This window comes from Nicotiana tomentosiformis, chromosome 2 (genome assembly GCF_000390325.3).
Source record: "Nicotiana tomentosiformis chromosome 2, ASM39032v3, whole genome shotgun sequence".
Lineage (NCBI taxonomy): Eukaryota > Viridiplantae > Streptophyta > Magnoliopsida > Solanales > Solanaceae > Nicotiana > Nicotiana tomentosiformis.
The window spans coordinates 50012909-50027041 of NC_090813.1; the positions used below are offsets into that span (position 1 = coordinate 50012909).

The 14133-nt window shown below is 36.2% G+C and overlaps 2 protein-coding genes across 4 annotated transcripts; both read left to right on the forward strand.

Moving 5' to 3' along the window:
- Positions 1-2177: 2177 nt before the first annotated feature.
- LOC108945807 (putative disease resistance RPP13-like protein 1) lies at positions 2178-6605 on the forward strand. Of its 3 annotated transcripts, none has more exons than XR_011413867.1 (4): positions 2178-2505; positions 2841-4683; positions 4961-5020; positions 5333-6605. XR_011413867.1 is itself a non-coding variant. In XM_070195287.1 (3 exons), exons 1-2 carry the CDS (start codon positions 2368-2370, stop codon positions 4647-4649), a joined length of 1947 nt encoding a protein of 648 aa, XP_070051388.1. In that variant the 5' UTR covers positions 2178-2367; the 3' UTR covers positions 4650-4683; positions 4961-5301. The 3 variants fall into 3 exon arrangements, 1 of the variants encoding a protein (XP_070051388.1); XR_011413868.1 differs by having other exon boundaries at positions 2382-2532; XM_070195287.1 differs by lacking the exon at positions 5333-6605 and having other exon boundaries at positions 4961-5301.
- Positions 5556-14059, forward strand: LOC138904777 (uncharacterized). The gene is made up of 6 exons (XM_070193281.1): positions 5556-5690; positions 10636-11335; positions 11472-11637; positions 12022-12585; positions 13018-13109; positions 13527-14059. Exons 1-6 carry the CDS (start codon positions 5556-5558, stop codon positions 14057-14059), a joined length of 2190 nt encoding a protein of 729 aa, XP_070049382.1.
- Positions 14060-14133: the final 74 nt, after the last annotated feature.

The following is a 14133-nucleotide window of genomic DNA, read 5'->3' on the forward strand; positions in this document are numbered from 1 at the left end:
AGTGTTGAGAGAAGATTAAATGTGATATATATTTAATGCTTCAAGATCATTAGTGATGGGGAATATCAAGCAATAAATAACGATAAATGACATTAAAGTAAATAAGGAGAATGATTCACCCAATATTGAATGAGTTGGATGATTTTTCTTTCTAACAATAGTGAATGTTAGACAAATACTAGAATGTTGGGACCCTTCTCGGATCTAATAGAAAAAGTGTGGAATAATAGACAATCGAATCTCTTTAGATAAGTAGTGATTGTCTTTTATATAGAGATAAGTGTGCTTCTTCAAGAATGTTCTTATCAGAGAATATTACATATCCGTCTCCCCCTATCTTTTTTTCTCTTTTATATAGAATATTCCTCAGTCAACCCTAAAAGTACAGACACCGAGAATATTCAATAGAATATTCTCCTGAATATTCTATTACAAAAACTAGCCGTTAGCTCTTGACCTCGGCCTTTATTTACTACTCGGCTACGAGCCCCGTTATCTATTAATCGACCTCGACCATATCGCTTTCTACGATACCGTTTCGTGTCAAATCCTAATTAAAACAGATTTTGACCCATACAATAGATATGGTTTGAAAAAATAGAAAAGAAAGAGTAGTATCGTGACACAAAATCAAGTAGTGGAAGTAGCAACATACATTAGAAATCAACATCCATCTAGCAGTGGCAGTTTTTCGACTTATTTCAAATATAAGTTTAGTTTTCGAAACCAATTTCATTCTCATCCTAATCCAATATAACAGATTCAGTTCTCAAAAGTTATTCGAACAAACATAAATAATTCAAATCGTAATCAAAATTGTGCAAGAATAATTGACAGACTTAGAATTAATTTTGGAAGATGTATTTTAGAAAAATGGATTAATAACCAAAATAACAGTACAAAATGGAATCAAATAATCATGTTTATCATTGTTGGATAAAGGCTCCGCTTCTCCAATATGGTAGGACTTCTGAATCTTTCTGCGTTTAGTTCCTTCTTAGTTATGTTGCTCCTCACTTGGTAAAAATCATTAAAAAGATCATCTAAGTTGATTACGTTCTTCCTATAGAATACAACATTGAAATAAAAAACTTATATAAAGAGGTCCTACTGATTGCCTCATGAGTCAACTCTTATTGCACTTTTATCTACTTTTTTCAATAATTTTAACTGGACAAACCATCTCTTGATTTTTCTAATATATTTTAATTAGGAACTAAACGGTGGTACCTTTTTGCGGTAACAACGTTAGAAATAGACTATGAAATGCAAGTAACTTTTTTTTAATTAAATAGAAATGGTCTCTTGATTTTGAATGTGAAGGAACATATTTGAAAAGTTATTTTGCTAAGGATCACAACTCTTCAATTCAAGGCGTCATTTTCTTAAATAAATAGTTCTATTCTAATGGCCAGATAAGTTTTTCAAAAATTAGTTACTAATAAAAGGACACAACTATTTAGAAAAGACACAATATAAATTAAAATTTTTAAATATGTCTTTAATTATAATTATAAAATAATATATTATTAGAAGGGTAATTTAGTAATTGCAATCCATACAAGAACAGAACCCTCTTTTTGGACTTTGTCTCATCGTGGGCAGTAAATGTGATGTTTGTTTTTAATTAGGTCTAACTTTTGTTTAAAGGTTTAATAGAGCTATAGAGGATTTAATTCCACATTTACGCTTTATTTAAATCCTACTTTATCAGGGATTCTTAACTAAGAACGTGAATATTCTTTTTCTGATAATTACTGTTAAAGAAAATGATTTATTTTGTACCATACAAAAAGAAAATGAAAAAGATAATCTTTAAAAACCAACCCCAACAAATCGGAGAAGAATAGGTAAGCATTTCAAGTATTTTCATGCGAACTAATCGCTAATTTGTTGGTTTATCAATAAAAAGTACTAATATTCTTATTAATTGTTTCCCCGTAATGTACTTTCAATATTTATGAGAATAAAGCTACTTGTAGCGTCACTTTTCATCTCTTCTAATGATTCAGTTCTACGAATGGTCATGATGTGCAAGTTCTACATGGTGTTGTTTCTCTTTCTCTGTAAAGGTTGTACTGCTTAGACTGAGGTCTTAATTCTCAGTTATTTTTCACTGAAAAATTTAAACTGTAAAATTGATAATAACTTTAGGTGATGCAGTTGTAGTTGAAGTTGCAGTTGAATGACACAAGCAAGAAGAATGATTCTGCTTCGTCTGTAGCCAAGCAAAAGGACAAGGAAGAGATGAGTGCACAAAGGAGTACACTAGCACCCACTCTTTCGGGATGTGCCAGTACTTTGCCAACAGAAAGGTTTGATCATAACAAGGTAGATGTGGAGCAAGACAAAGGTTAAAGTTCCAAAATGAAGGATGAAAGTATTGAAAAGGCTCACAAATTGAAGCACGATTTACTTTCGGGTGCTGGATGGAGAACTATTCTTCATAAGTTCAAAAGAGTGACTTCTGCTAAAGATATTGATGGCATGGGAGAAAAGCAGCAGGTGAGACTATGATATATCTTCACCAAGGTACCATTTATATGATGCAAAAAAATTCCTTATTTATCTTATTGATATTAATTAGTGTTTGTGTGTTACTGGTTTGCATTAAACTAAAATTGTTTGTATGGCTGGAGATTACTGAAGTATACTTGATAAGATCTAACTGTTTGTGGGCTTAACAAAGGTGTTGTATAGGATAGCATAATAGATTCTTCCCTATTGGTAGAAACCAAGGTTAATGCATGAACAAACATGCACCAGCAGGGTGGTATTTCAATACTATATGCTAATATTTACTACAAAATGTGTTTTGAACACATGTTCATTACTGACAGGGACTAAAGTTCATAGCCAAACAAAAGGACGAGGAAGAGATGAGAGAACAAAGGAGTCCACTACCACCCACTTTTTTGGGATGTCCTAGTACGCTGCTACTAAAAGAAATGTTTGATCATAACAAGGCAGCTGTGGAGCAAGACAAAGATAAAAGTTCCAAAATGAAGGATGAAATTTTTGAAAAGGCTTGGAATTTTGAAGCACATTTGAGGTCCTGTTTACATTGTTGCCTCTTTCCTGATAGCTACGAATTTGAGAAGCAAACAATGGTCCAATTATGGGTGGCCGAAGGTTTTTTTGAACCAGAAGGGGATAGAATGGAAGATCGAGCCCGCGCTCACTTTGATAACTTATTAGAAAAAGAATATGTGGTTGCTACTGAATTTGATAGCTTTGGGGCGCCAGTGAAATACAAGGTCACAGACGCGATGCATCGTTTTCTGCAAATTGCACCACAAGTAGGTGTAAGTTATTTGAAAGTAGAGGAAACTGATCAGTTGGGCAGTGTCTCAGAACAAATGCAACACTTATTTTTGATCTCAAAGAACATTAAACCCACAAGTTTTAAGATTCTCAGCAGGTTCAAGCACTTGCACACATTAGTGTTGCTTTGCGAACATGGTTCTTCTATGGGACGTGTACCACAGGATCTTTTCTATAGTGTGAAGCAGTTGAGGAGTGAGAGTTTGCGTCGAAGTGGCATATCTGAAATACCAATTTCTATTGGGAGCTTAAAATCTTTGCGTTACTTCGATGTCTCAGGAACACCAATCAAGTGTTTGCCTGAATCTATAGTCCGTCTTCAAAATTTGCAAACACTAAAACTTGATGGTTGTGCCAATCTTGTTGGCTTACCTTTGAAAATAAGCAAATTAGCTAACCTCCGCCACTTGGAGTTTGATTTACGTGGTCCAATGCCGGTTAAGATGGGGAATCTAACCAATCTACAAACATTGAGAGCATTCCCGGTGGGTACGGAGGATGGTTGTCATATTGTGGAATTAAAGCATTTAGTTAACCTCAGGGAGTCATTTTGTATTTCAAGGCTTGAAAATGTTTTGAGCTCCCATGAAGCGAAGGAAGCAGCCATGACCAATAAGAAATACATTCGTGAACTAGCGCTAAGATGGGGGTATCGTTGCAGTGGTAGTTCAAAATCTGAAGAAGAGATATTAGATTTCCTTAAACCTACTGCATGCCTTCAGAAATTGCGAATCCTTTTCTACAATGGTTCAATATTTCCCAGTTGGATAAACAATGGTTCATATCTCTGCAACATTGTTAATCTTACTCTACATAGCTGCAGAAATTGTCTTGTCCTGCCATCGCTTGGGGGATTACCATCACTAAAAGTTCTTTGCATAGTTGAGTTTTCGGAGGTGAGGTTTATTGATAATCACTTCCGTATAAGTTATGGTAATGAAGTGGATCACGCATTCCCAAAGCTAGAGAAGTTGACAATTGGTGGCATGCCTAGTCTAGAAGAGTGGTCGGGAGTGGTAAATGGTGACTTTCCCTGCCTTTCTTATTTAAGAATAAGTAGCTGCCCCAAACTGGTTTCCCTCGAATGGCTTTCATTTTTGTGTTCTCTAAAAAGTTTGGAGATAAGTGACTGTGAGAAAGTTTTCTTGCTGGCCAACTATAAGCTTTCATCTTTGCTTGAATATCTGAGTATAACAAATTGCCCAAACCTAAAAATAATATTCTGCAAGCGTGAAGCTAGTGGTGCGTCTCAGATAGCTCATGTGCCTTTTATACGGATTGATTTTGAGAAGATTTTGTTGAAGGACGGAGAAACTAAGTGTTAAACCAAGGATTTCTATGTACTTCTTACTCTATTAGGTATTTCTCTTTCTTGTAATCCTCTTCTATCATTTCCTTTTGTCTTAAGTAGTTTCTTTGGATGACTATTATCCTGGAATTATTGAGTTGACAATTATACCTTTGATAGTGACATAGATGCATAGTCAAACAATGGCACCCTAGTTTCTTTTACATTCTGCATATGTGTTTTTAACCCTGGAAATTCTCATTCATGTTGCCTAATCTTTTACACTTCTGATTAGTGGTACTGGACTTTCATCTCTATTATGACTGAGTATTGCTTTCTTGATGCCAGATGTGAAGGTATAAGCTGGAAATAGACATGATCTTGGAAGAAGTTCATCACCTTGTGCAGGTAAGCTGCACTACAACTTTATTTATTTTTATAAGGAAGCATTACAGGTATTATTGTATTTTCATGCAATGCTAAGGAAACAACATTGACACGTATTGTGTTCCTGAATAATATCAGTAAGCACACCTGTAATATCATAAAGTTTTCAGTTCTTAACATTCCTTGGCCTAGATTGTAACTCACTCGACATTTCAAAAAGAGATTATCGAGAAGAATTCTAGAATTCATTCCCCAAAACAAAGTGAATGTCAGATATGTCTAGTTGATTCTTCAAAGTTATATTATGCCTTAATTGAGTTTCTTGCCTAACAGATTTTTAACAATTCGAATGCAGCTTCTGAAGATGACAGAGACAAATACGCTCAGCATTTTGTAGCAGTTCTCTATCAAAGAGATGGATGGATAGAGTTCCAATTTGGAGACTAAACATTCATATTACATATCTTGTTTGTTTTGACTTTAAATGTGTATGCACATCTGAGATTCTTTTTGATAAGCAGAGGGTTTCTGCCAACTTCAAGGTGCGACATTTGCTATGACTAGTTGTGATCTAGAGGGAAAACTGAACCTTTTTTTTAGTACAACTGAACTGATTGAGCGAATGTGGCTAGATTTTGAAAAAGTGGACATGGTTTTTGCTGTTTTTCTTGCTTGGGAGAAGGATGGACTTGTCAGTAAGGACTGAGCATCCTAAACATTTTCTTTAAATTGTGATGGATCTGTTAGTATTACAACAACAACAATCCAGTATAATCTCACTAGTGGGGTCTGAGGAGGATAGTGTGTACGTAGACCTTACCCCTACCATGAGATAGAGAGGCTGATTCCAATATATAGACCGTCGGCATCTTTCCCTCCAAGAACTCCCCACCTTGCTCTTGGTGTGACTCGAACTCACAAGTTTTTGGTTGAAAGTGGAGGTTGCTTACCATCAGAACAACCCTCTTGTGTTAGTATTAGATTTTGAAAAAAAACTTGCTATTTTTATCTCTCCTTTTAGTTACTTGGAATTAACTCAATGTTTGGGGATGAAGAAATATCTTTGAAACTTATCTTATTTATATACAAAATTGTATAGAAAGCGACAAGATGCGGGCATTGTTTGCTAATAGCGTTGAGATTGTTGCGCTTCAAGAAACAAAACTTTAATCATTGGTGATGTTGTTCTCCAAAGGTTGCCAGAGGCATTACTCTATTGCTTCTAAGTGTTGAAAGATGTCTCAGCAAATACGTGGCTTGTTAATGTTGTCTTGGTGGAAGGACCCAAATTTTGTCAATGGTAATAGCAAAGCGCCAGTATTAAATGAGATGAGGATCTCTTTTGGAAGATTTTCGTACGATTTCTTCAATGAGATAATCTAAAAGGAACTTTTTAGAAAAATATAGAAGGGAGGAACACGAGTGCTGCAACGGTGGCGAGGTGAATATTATATTTGGAACACGTATAGATTGTTCGTTACCTTCCCCCTTACGTTAAGGATTCTATCCATTTTGATGGAGATTTGCCTAGGTTTAGCCACGATATACTATAACTCTTCTTAATCAAGTGTTGTTTTGTTAATCATGTACTATTTCCTTCATCGTTAATATTTTCAAATGGAGTACCTGAATCAATTTTAAGAATATTGTCAATCTAACTAATGTTAGAAATAAAATAAACTCATTGAAAGGTAGATGATAGAACAAGTTGTTACATATTGCACCTGTCGCCATGAAAATTGCTGAATGTATAACTTGCTATAAGCATGAAGGACAAGAACATTTAACATAAGAAATGCTGACCAATGGGATTGATTTATGTCATTAAATAAGCAGTATAAGTAATTTAATGTATATTCAAAGAATATAGCTATAACCAAGGCAAATTCAGCATGTACTCATGTTATCCATGCATGGGAGTTTTATGTGTGAAAGTAGCGGATTGATCATATAGATAAACGAATGCGTGGCGTGGGCAGTTGAGGGGGTGGGGAATGGGATCCATAAATTTTTAGCAATATATTCATACAATTAGAGAAAATTAATTGTTATGACTAATTACCAAAAGTTTTATTTACTACTCCTAACACTCTGATCTATTTGAGGCAATTTGAATGGTTCAAATAAACTTCCACCAACTCAGGGTGATAAGGCTCGGTCTTATATATATATATATATATATATATATATATATATATATATATATATATATATATATATATATATATATATATATATATATATATATATTATTTTTAAAATCAATTTTAATTATAAATTCAATTAATTAAGCCAGCAGAATGAGTTCAAATAATTCAAATATTACATGATAAAGTCCTAAATCTACCCGGACATAAACATGCTTTAACTACGTACGGACTCTCGTCACCTCGTGCATACGTAGCACCCACAACTAGTAGCACATAACAATTATATCACCTAGGGGGTAATTTTCCCCTCACAAGGTTAGACATGAGACTTACCTCGCTCCGAAGTTCCACAACGGCTCCAACGCCACACTAACACCTCAAACCGATGTACGTTGATCCAAAGCTAGTCAAACAGTGTGCAAACCAATAAGAATGTACTATAATACTCACAATTAATTAATTTATAACAATTCATAACTCTGCTTGAAAGGTCAACAAAGTCAATCCTCGGGCCCACGTACCCGGATTCCGAAAATTTTTGAAGATAACTTTACCCAAAATATTACGAACTCAAATACATAATTTATTCCTAATTTCATGTCCAATTTTGTGGTCAAATCCAAAAATACCAAATTCTAGGTTTCCTACTAAAATTCCACAATTTCCATAAATTTTCATCCTTAAATCCACATATAAACCATATATTTATCTTACAACAAGTGAAAAATTACTTACCTTGTATTACATGATGAAAACCCCCTCAAAATAGCTCCCCAAATTCGACCACCCAAGACAAAAATGAGAGAAGTAAGAGCTAAGTCTCGATTTAAAAGCACCACAGCTGCAATATCTCCTATTAAATAATGAGTAGTTAAGGAATTTATAAAAAACTAATAATAAAATAAAGAATGAATGCAATTAGTGGGCCTTAGCTCATCTCGTCAAGTACGAAGGCAAAAAAAAAGGGATTTTAAAAATAAAAAAATTCATTAGGCCACAAAGCATCAAATACAGTAAAACAAAAGAAGACAAAAGCACTAAAGTGCCGAAAAAACCTGGGACGGGAATTTGATTTGGGGGGGGGGGGGGGGTCTAAAACCTTATCTGTTACTTAAGGAATCAAATTAGGGGTTTGGAAAGAGGGACTTTAACAGTAAGCCGTGACTGGGAAAGAGAAAAGAGAGAAGAAGAAGAAAGCTTTGGACACAGGCTTTAAGAAGAACTAGGACAATTGAAAGTAGCAATTCTCCTTCGGCTCAAGAGGTTAACCTTCTTCTTATCGTCTATTGAATTAGTTTACTGCATCTATGCGATTTCACAAAGTACAAAAGAATTCAATATCAGTTTGTTTTTTTTTTAAATTCTATTAACAGTAAGGCTATAAAGGTTTGCTTTAAGCACTGATAGGTCTAATTTTAGAGGAATAAATTATACTAAATAGTTTGAAATTGATAGATTATGGACTAATTCTATGAGTAAATATAATTCGGCGAATTAAGAGTCAAATATGAAACCTCAAGGGTTGGGTATTCTAAATTAACTATAAATTAACCTAAACATGGAAATTAACAGTATTATGTAATTATAGATTGATTGAAGGAAGTTGTACGAATTGCTCGAGGTGAAGCATTTGATTTTTCGGTACGAGTACTGTGAGTAATAATCTTATCACAATTTATGTTTTCATAACCTGCATGGTTTATACGTTATTTTGAAAATAAAATATGTTACCGAATGTTTGAAATTGTATGTGGGACAAGTCTTTTACTTGATATGGTACTGAACAATTTACTGGAGATGTTTACCGTTATTTAACATGTTCATATTTTACTGTTACTTGAGATATGGTTACCACTGCCGAAATGGATTTACATGATTTGATAAGAATTGATATGCCTTTTATTTTTTTGAAAATTCTTTCTTATGAATATTTACTGGTTATAAGAAAAAGTATAAATGGGAGGAAACTTTGAAGGATCCCGTAGCTAACGGCGGGTTCGTTAGACCTGGTGCATCTTGTATTTATCGATTATTGAGTACAGTTATAACTCTCGCTAGTGGGAAGGTAGAACTAGCATACAGTTATAGTTTTCCCTCGAGTAGGGACCTACAAGTTATATTTGACTCTTTTTACGAAGAGGTCGACACAGTGATACAGATTACATGATCCTTTCTTGAAAATCTCCCAAACATAAAAATTTGCTATGACAAAGTGTTTACTGAGTTTATATTTGTTAAATTGATTTCCGTTACAGGAAACATATGAAAAGACTGATTATATTTACCGTTTTAGAAAGGGCATTCTTATGATATTTTCTGTTTGATATACTAGCATATTTTCTGACTTGTCCCCAATAAAACGGTTGTGGTTAAGTGTTATTACTCACTGAGCTAGCGACTCACTCTCCGCTATTTTTTTTTTTTTTATAGAGACAACAGTTGACGCATGCGAGGATTTCATTAATTAGAGCGCACAGGTTGATAGTTCTTGGTAAGCCCCATAGTTGTTCGTGTGGGCAAGGAGTTGAATTAATCGTTATGGTCTTTTCTTTGAACTCTTAGAGTCGCTCCTTAGTCATTCTTTTAGTGTCATGAGTATTATTTTGTTATTATAGACTTATGATGAGTATTGCACTTTCTTATCAAATTTGGAAATAAATTAGTATTTCTGGTTGTTAACGGGTGGATTATCAATGGTTGAGATAAATAAAGTTATTATTAGTTGGATTAATATTAGGATGTTTGGTTGTTGATTTTGATACAGGGAAGTTTTTGGATAGTCCCAAAAATAGGGAAAACTCTGTCCGTTTTTCTGTAAAATATCGGTGAGGCTTATTTAGGGGCACCTGCTCCTAAGTGTCGGTCATGATCCTAAATTGGGTCATGAAAAAATTGGTATCAGAGCCTAGGTTTTAAGTCCCGAGTCATGGAGCAATGTTTAGTAGAGTCTGGTTCATGGGTGTGTAGGCGCTCATACTTATGATTAGGGGTGGCAAACGGGCGGGTCAGATCGAATATGAGGCGGGTCAAAAACGGGTAATGAAAAAATAAATAAATTATCTGACCCGATTCATATTTAATACGGATAAAAAATAGATTAACCAGCGGATAATATGGGTAACCATATTATCCATGTCTTCATGAATATGATCACTTGTGGGAGAATTTCTAGTCTCCCAAACTTGAGGAACCCCCAATTTGAGATTTTACAAATATAAAAGTTAAACCCATTAGTTATCCATTGGTTATCCGTTTTCTAAATGGATAATATGGTTCTTATTCATATTTGACCCGTTTTTAAATAGTTCATTATCCAACCCATTTTTTAGTAGATAATATGGGTGGTTAACTATTGTTTTTAACCATTTTGCCACTCCTACTTATGATCTTGAGGCTACTGAACATCTAGAAATGTTTTCCCTTCTTTCATTCTTTGTTCGTGCGTTGAGATAACTTGAGATTGACTTTGAAATATTTCTTTCGCAGATGGCTAGGACACGCACAACTTCATCTGCTGGACGTGGTACTACCCGAGGTGGCGGTCAAATTGGGGCTCATCAGCCTAGAAGACAGGCCATTCCTCAACCTGAAGTTGTGAACATGGGTCAACCCCAGGCTGCTATGCCAGATCATGTGCAAGAACAGGGAGTTCAGGATGTTCCACCACCAGTGCCAATTGTTGTACCTACTGTTACCTTACCGGCAAATGCAGTGGCAAGGTTATTGAATGTGTTAGAGGCATTGGTGCCTACTAAGGGTGGAAATTCAGCTCCTCAGACTACCTTACAGACACAAGCACCTGCACAGACTCAGACTTTCGGGAATAAGGAGGTATCTCTACAAGAGTTCCTGAAATTGAAATCACCAAAATTCACAGGTTCTGATAATTCAGCAGATCCTCAAAGATTCTTAGATGGAACACTCAAGGCATTACGTGCTCTAGGATGTTCTAGTGAGAGAGTTGTGGAGCTCGCAGCATACAAACTAGAGTATATGGCCAACATATGGTATGAAACTGTATTGCTAGGAAGACCAGTAGGAGCAGCACCACTGACATGGGACGAGTTTAGTAAGTTGTTCATGGATCATTTCCTTTCAGACAGCCTAAGGCAAAAATATGCTAGAGACTTTGAGAGATTGGTTCAGACTCCAGATATGGATGTGCCAACATATAACACCAAGTTTTGTAATTTGGCTAGATATGCTCCTTACTTAGTGCCTACCCAAGAAATTCGAGTTCAGAGGTTTGTTGATGGGTTGGTTGGTCGTCTATACACTGTAGTAGCCCCACAGATGAATACTTTTGTCCTACTCTGATGCAGTCGATCTCGCTAGAAAGATTGAAAATAAGGGACGTGACAAGTGTGCAACCAGTGATTTACGTAAGAGGGACAAGACAGGGGGGTCTTTCAATGGTGTTTTTAGTGAAAATCACAGAGCGGGAAGTCAGGGACAGCAGCAACAGGATTCTCAGACAGGGACACACTTGTCTTCATAGTCCACATACAAACCACATTACATACAGGGTATTAGGGGACCATCATCATCTGGACTTCATAATTCTGGGCAGATATATGCCACTACTCCAGTCTGCTAGACCTGTGGTAGATCACATTTGGTCCAGTGTCGTGTTCTGACTGGAGAGTGATTTCGGTGTGGCAAGTTAGGACATCACTTGAGGGATTGCCCTCAGCCTCCGAGGAATTTCAGCCAAGCTTCTATTCAGTCAGTTGCACCTACTCAGACCACTCGTAATACTTCAGGTGCTACAGGTACAGGAAATAGAGGTCGAGGTGCTGGAGATCGTGCTACTATGAGTCAAGGATAAGGGAATGCTGGTAAAGGTCAGGCGAGAGTTTTTGCATTTACTAGACAGGATGCTCAGGCCTCGAATGCTGTGGTTACAGGTATTCTTTCTATCTGTTCATTTGATGCACTTGCGTTGATTGATCCCGGATCTACTCATTCATATGTGTCCTCGTACTTTGATTTGAGGTTTGGTAGACAACCTGAGCTATTGAATGATCCTTTCCTAGTTGCTACTCCTGTTGGAGAGTTCCTATTAGCTGAATACGTGTATCGTGCTTGTCGGATTCGGGTTGAGGGTAGAGATACTCTAGCTGACCTTATTGTACTTGATATGATTGACTTTAACATATTGATGGGAATGGATTGGTTATCTTCTTGCTATGCTATCGTCGATTGTCATGCAAAGATAGTTAAGTTTGAGATATCAAACGAACCCAGTTTTATTCTAAAAAGGGGTCAGGTTCCAGAGATTTGTAAAGTTATATCTTTTATGAAGGCTCAACGACTTCTGAAGAAAGGTTGCTTGGTTCTCTTAGCTATTGTAAATGACACAAGAGAGGAAACAATTAGTATAGAAAATGTACCAGTAGTGAGAGAATTTTCTGATGTATTTCCTGAGGATTTACCAAGATTGCCTTTAGTATGAGAAATAGAATTTGGTATTGATTTGCCACCTGACACACAACCCATATCGATACCCTCATATCGGATGGCACCAGCAGAGTTGAAAGAGCTAAAGAAACAGTTACAAGATTTGTTAGATAAGGGTTTTATTAGACCTAGTGTATTACCATAGGGTGCACCGGTATTGTTCGTAAAGAAGAAAGACGGATCTCTAAGAATGTGCATTGACTATAGGTAGTTGAACAAGATAACAATACGCAATAAATATCTTTTTCCTCGTATAGACAACATATTTGATCAGTTACAAGGAGCTATCCACTTTTCAGAGATTGAACTTCGATCTGGTTATCATCAGCTTAGAATCAAAGATGAAGATATTTCTAAGACTGCTTTCAGGACTAGGTACGGGCACTATGAATTTCTTGTGATGCCTTTCGAACTGACTAATGCTCTAGCTGCATTCATGGATTTAATGAATAGGGTGTTCAATCCGTTTCTGGATAGATTTGTAATAGTATTTATTGATGATATCCTGATATATTCTCGTAGCCAAGGAGAACACAAGAATCATCTGAGGACTGTGTTGCAGACATTGCGAGAACATTAGCTTTATACTAAGTTCTCTAAGTGTGAATTTTGGCTAGACTCAGTAGCATTTTGGGGGCATGTTGTATCCAAGGATGGAATTATGGTGGATCCCAAAAAGATAGAAGCTGTACAGAAATGGCCCAGACCTGCTTTTCCTACAGAGATTCGCAGCTTTTTAGGCTTAGCAGGATATTACAGGTATTTTGTGAAGGATTTCTCCAGAATAGCAGCGCCACTGACCAAGCTAACACAGAAAAATACAAAGTTTCAGTGGACGGAGGAATGTGAGCAGAGCTTTCAAAAACTCAAAACATGTTTGACAACTACACTAATATTAGCCTTACCATCAGGTTCCAGAGGATTTACGGTGTTCTGTGATGCCTCGAGGGTGGGATTAGGATATGTTCTCATGCAAAATGGTCGCGTTATAGCTTATGCTTCGAGACAATTAAAAAATCAAGAGCAAAACTATCCTACACATGATTTGGAGATGGCTGCAGTGGTATTTGCTTTAAAAATTTGGAGGCATTACCTATACGGTGAAACTTGTGAGATTTATACTGACCATAAGAGTTTGAAGTACATTTTTCAGCAGAGGGATCTAAATCTTCGACAGCTTCGGTGGATGGAACTACTCAAGGACTATGATTGTTCTATTTTGTATCATCCTGGAAAAGCCAATGTGGTGGCTGACGCATTGAGCAGAAAATCTATGGGAAGTTTGGCACATATAGTTCCTGCAAGGAGACCTTTGGTTGAAGATATGCATAGACTAAAGGGTACAAGCGTAAGATTTAGTGTCGGAAATTCAGAGGCATTGTTGGCTTGTGTTCAGGCTAAGTCTTCATTAGTCAAGTATTCAGGATATGTTGAGAGCGTGCATTCTTGAGTTTGGAGGTATTTGGGACTCTTATTTACCCTTAGCTGAATTTGCTTACAACAATAGCTTCCAATCCAGTATTC

What these genes read in the sequence shown, in the direction of transcription:
- LOC108945807 (XM_070195287.1), top strand. Translation starts at nt 2,368, where the DNA reads ATGAAGGATGAAAGTATTGAAAAGGCTCACAAATTGAAGCACGATTTA. An exon ending in GCATGGGAGAAAAGCAGCAG is followed by an intron (nt 2,506 to 2,840) that starts GTGAGACTATGA and finishes CATTACTGACAG; the next exon opens with GGACTAAAGTTCATAGCCAA.
- LOC138904777 (XM_070193281.1), top strand. Translation starts at nt 5,556, where the DNA reads ATGACTAGTTGTGATCTAGAGGGAAAACTGAACCTTTTTTTTAGTACA. An exon ending in GTATTTCCTGAGGATTTACC is followed by an intron (nt 12,586 to 13,017) that starts AAGATTGCCTTT and finishes TGTGATGCCTTT; the next exon opens with CGAACTGACTAATGCTCTAG. An exon ending in TGTAATAGTATTTATTGATG is followed by an intron (nt 13,110 to 13,526) that starts ATATCCTGATAT and finishes CATCAGGTTCCA; the next exon opens with GAGGATTTACGGTGTTCTGT.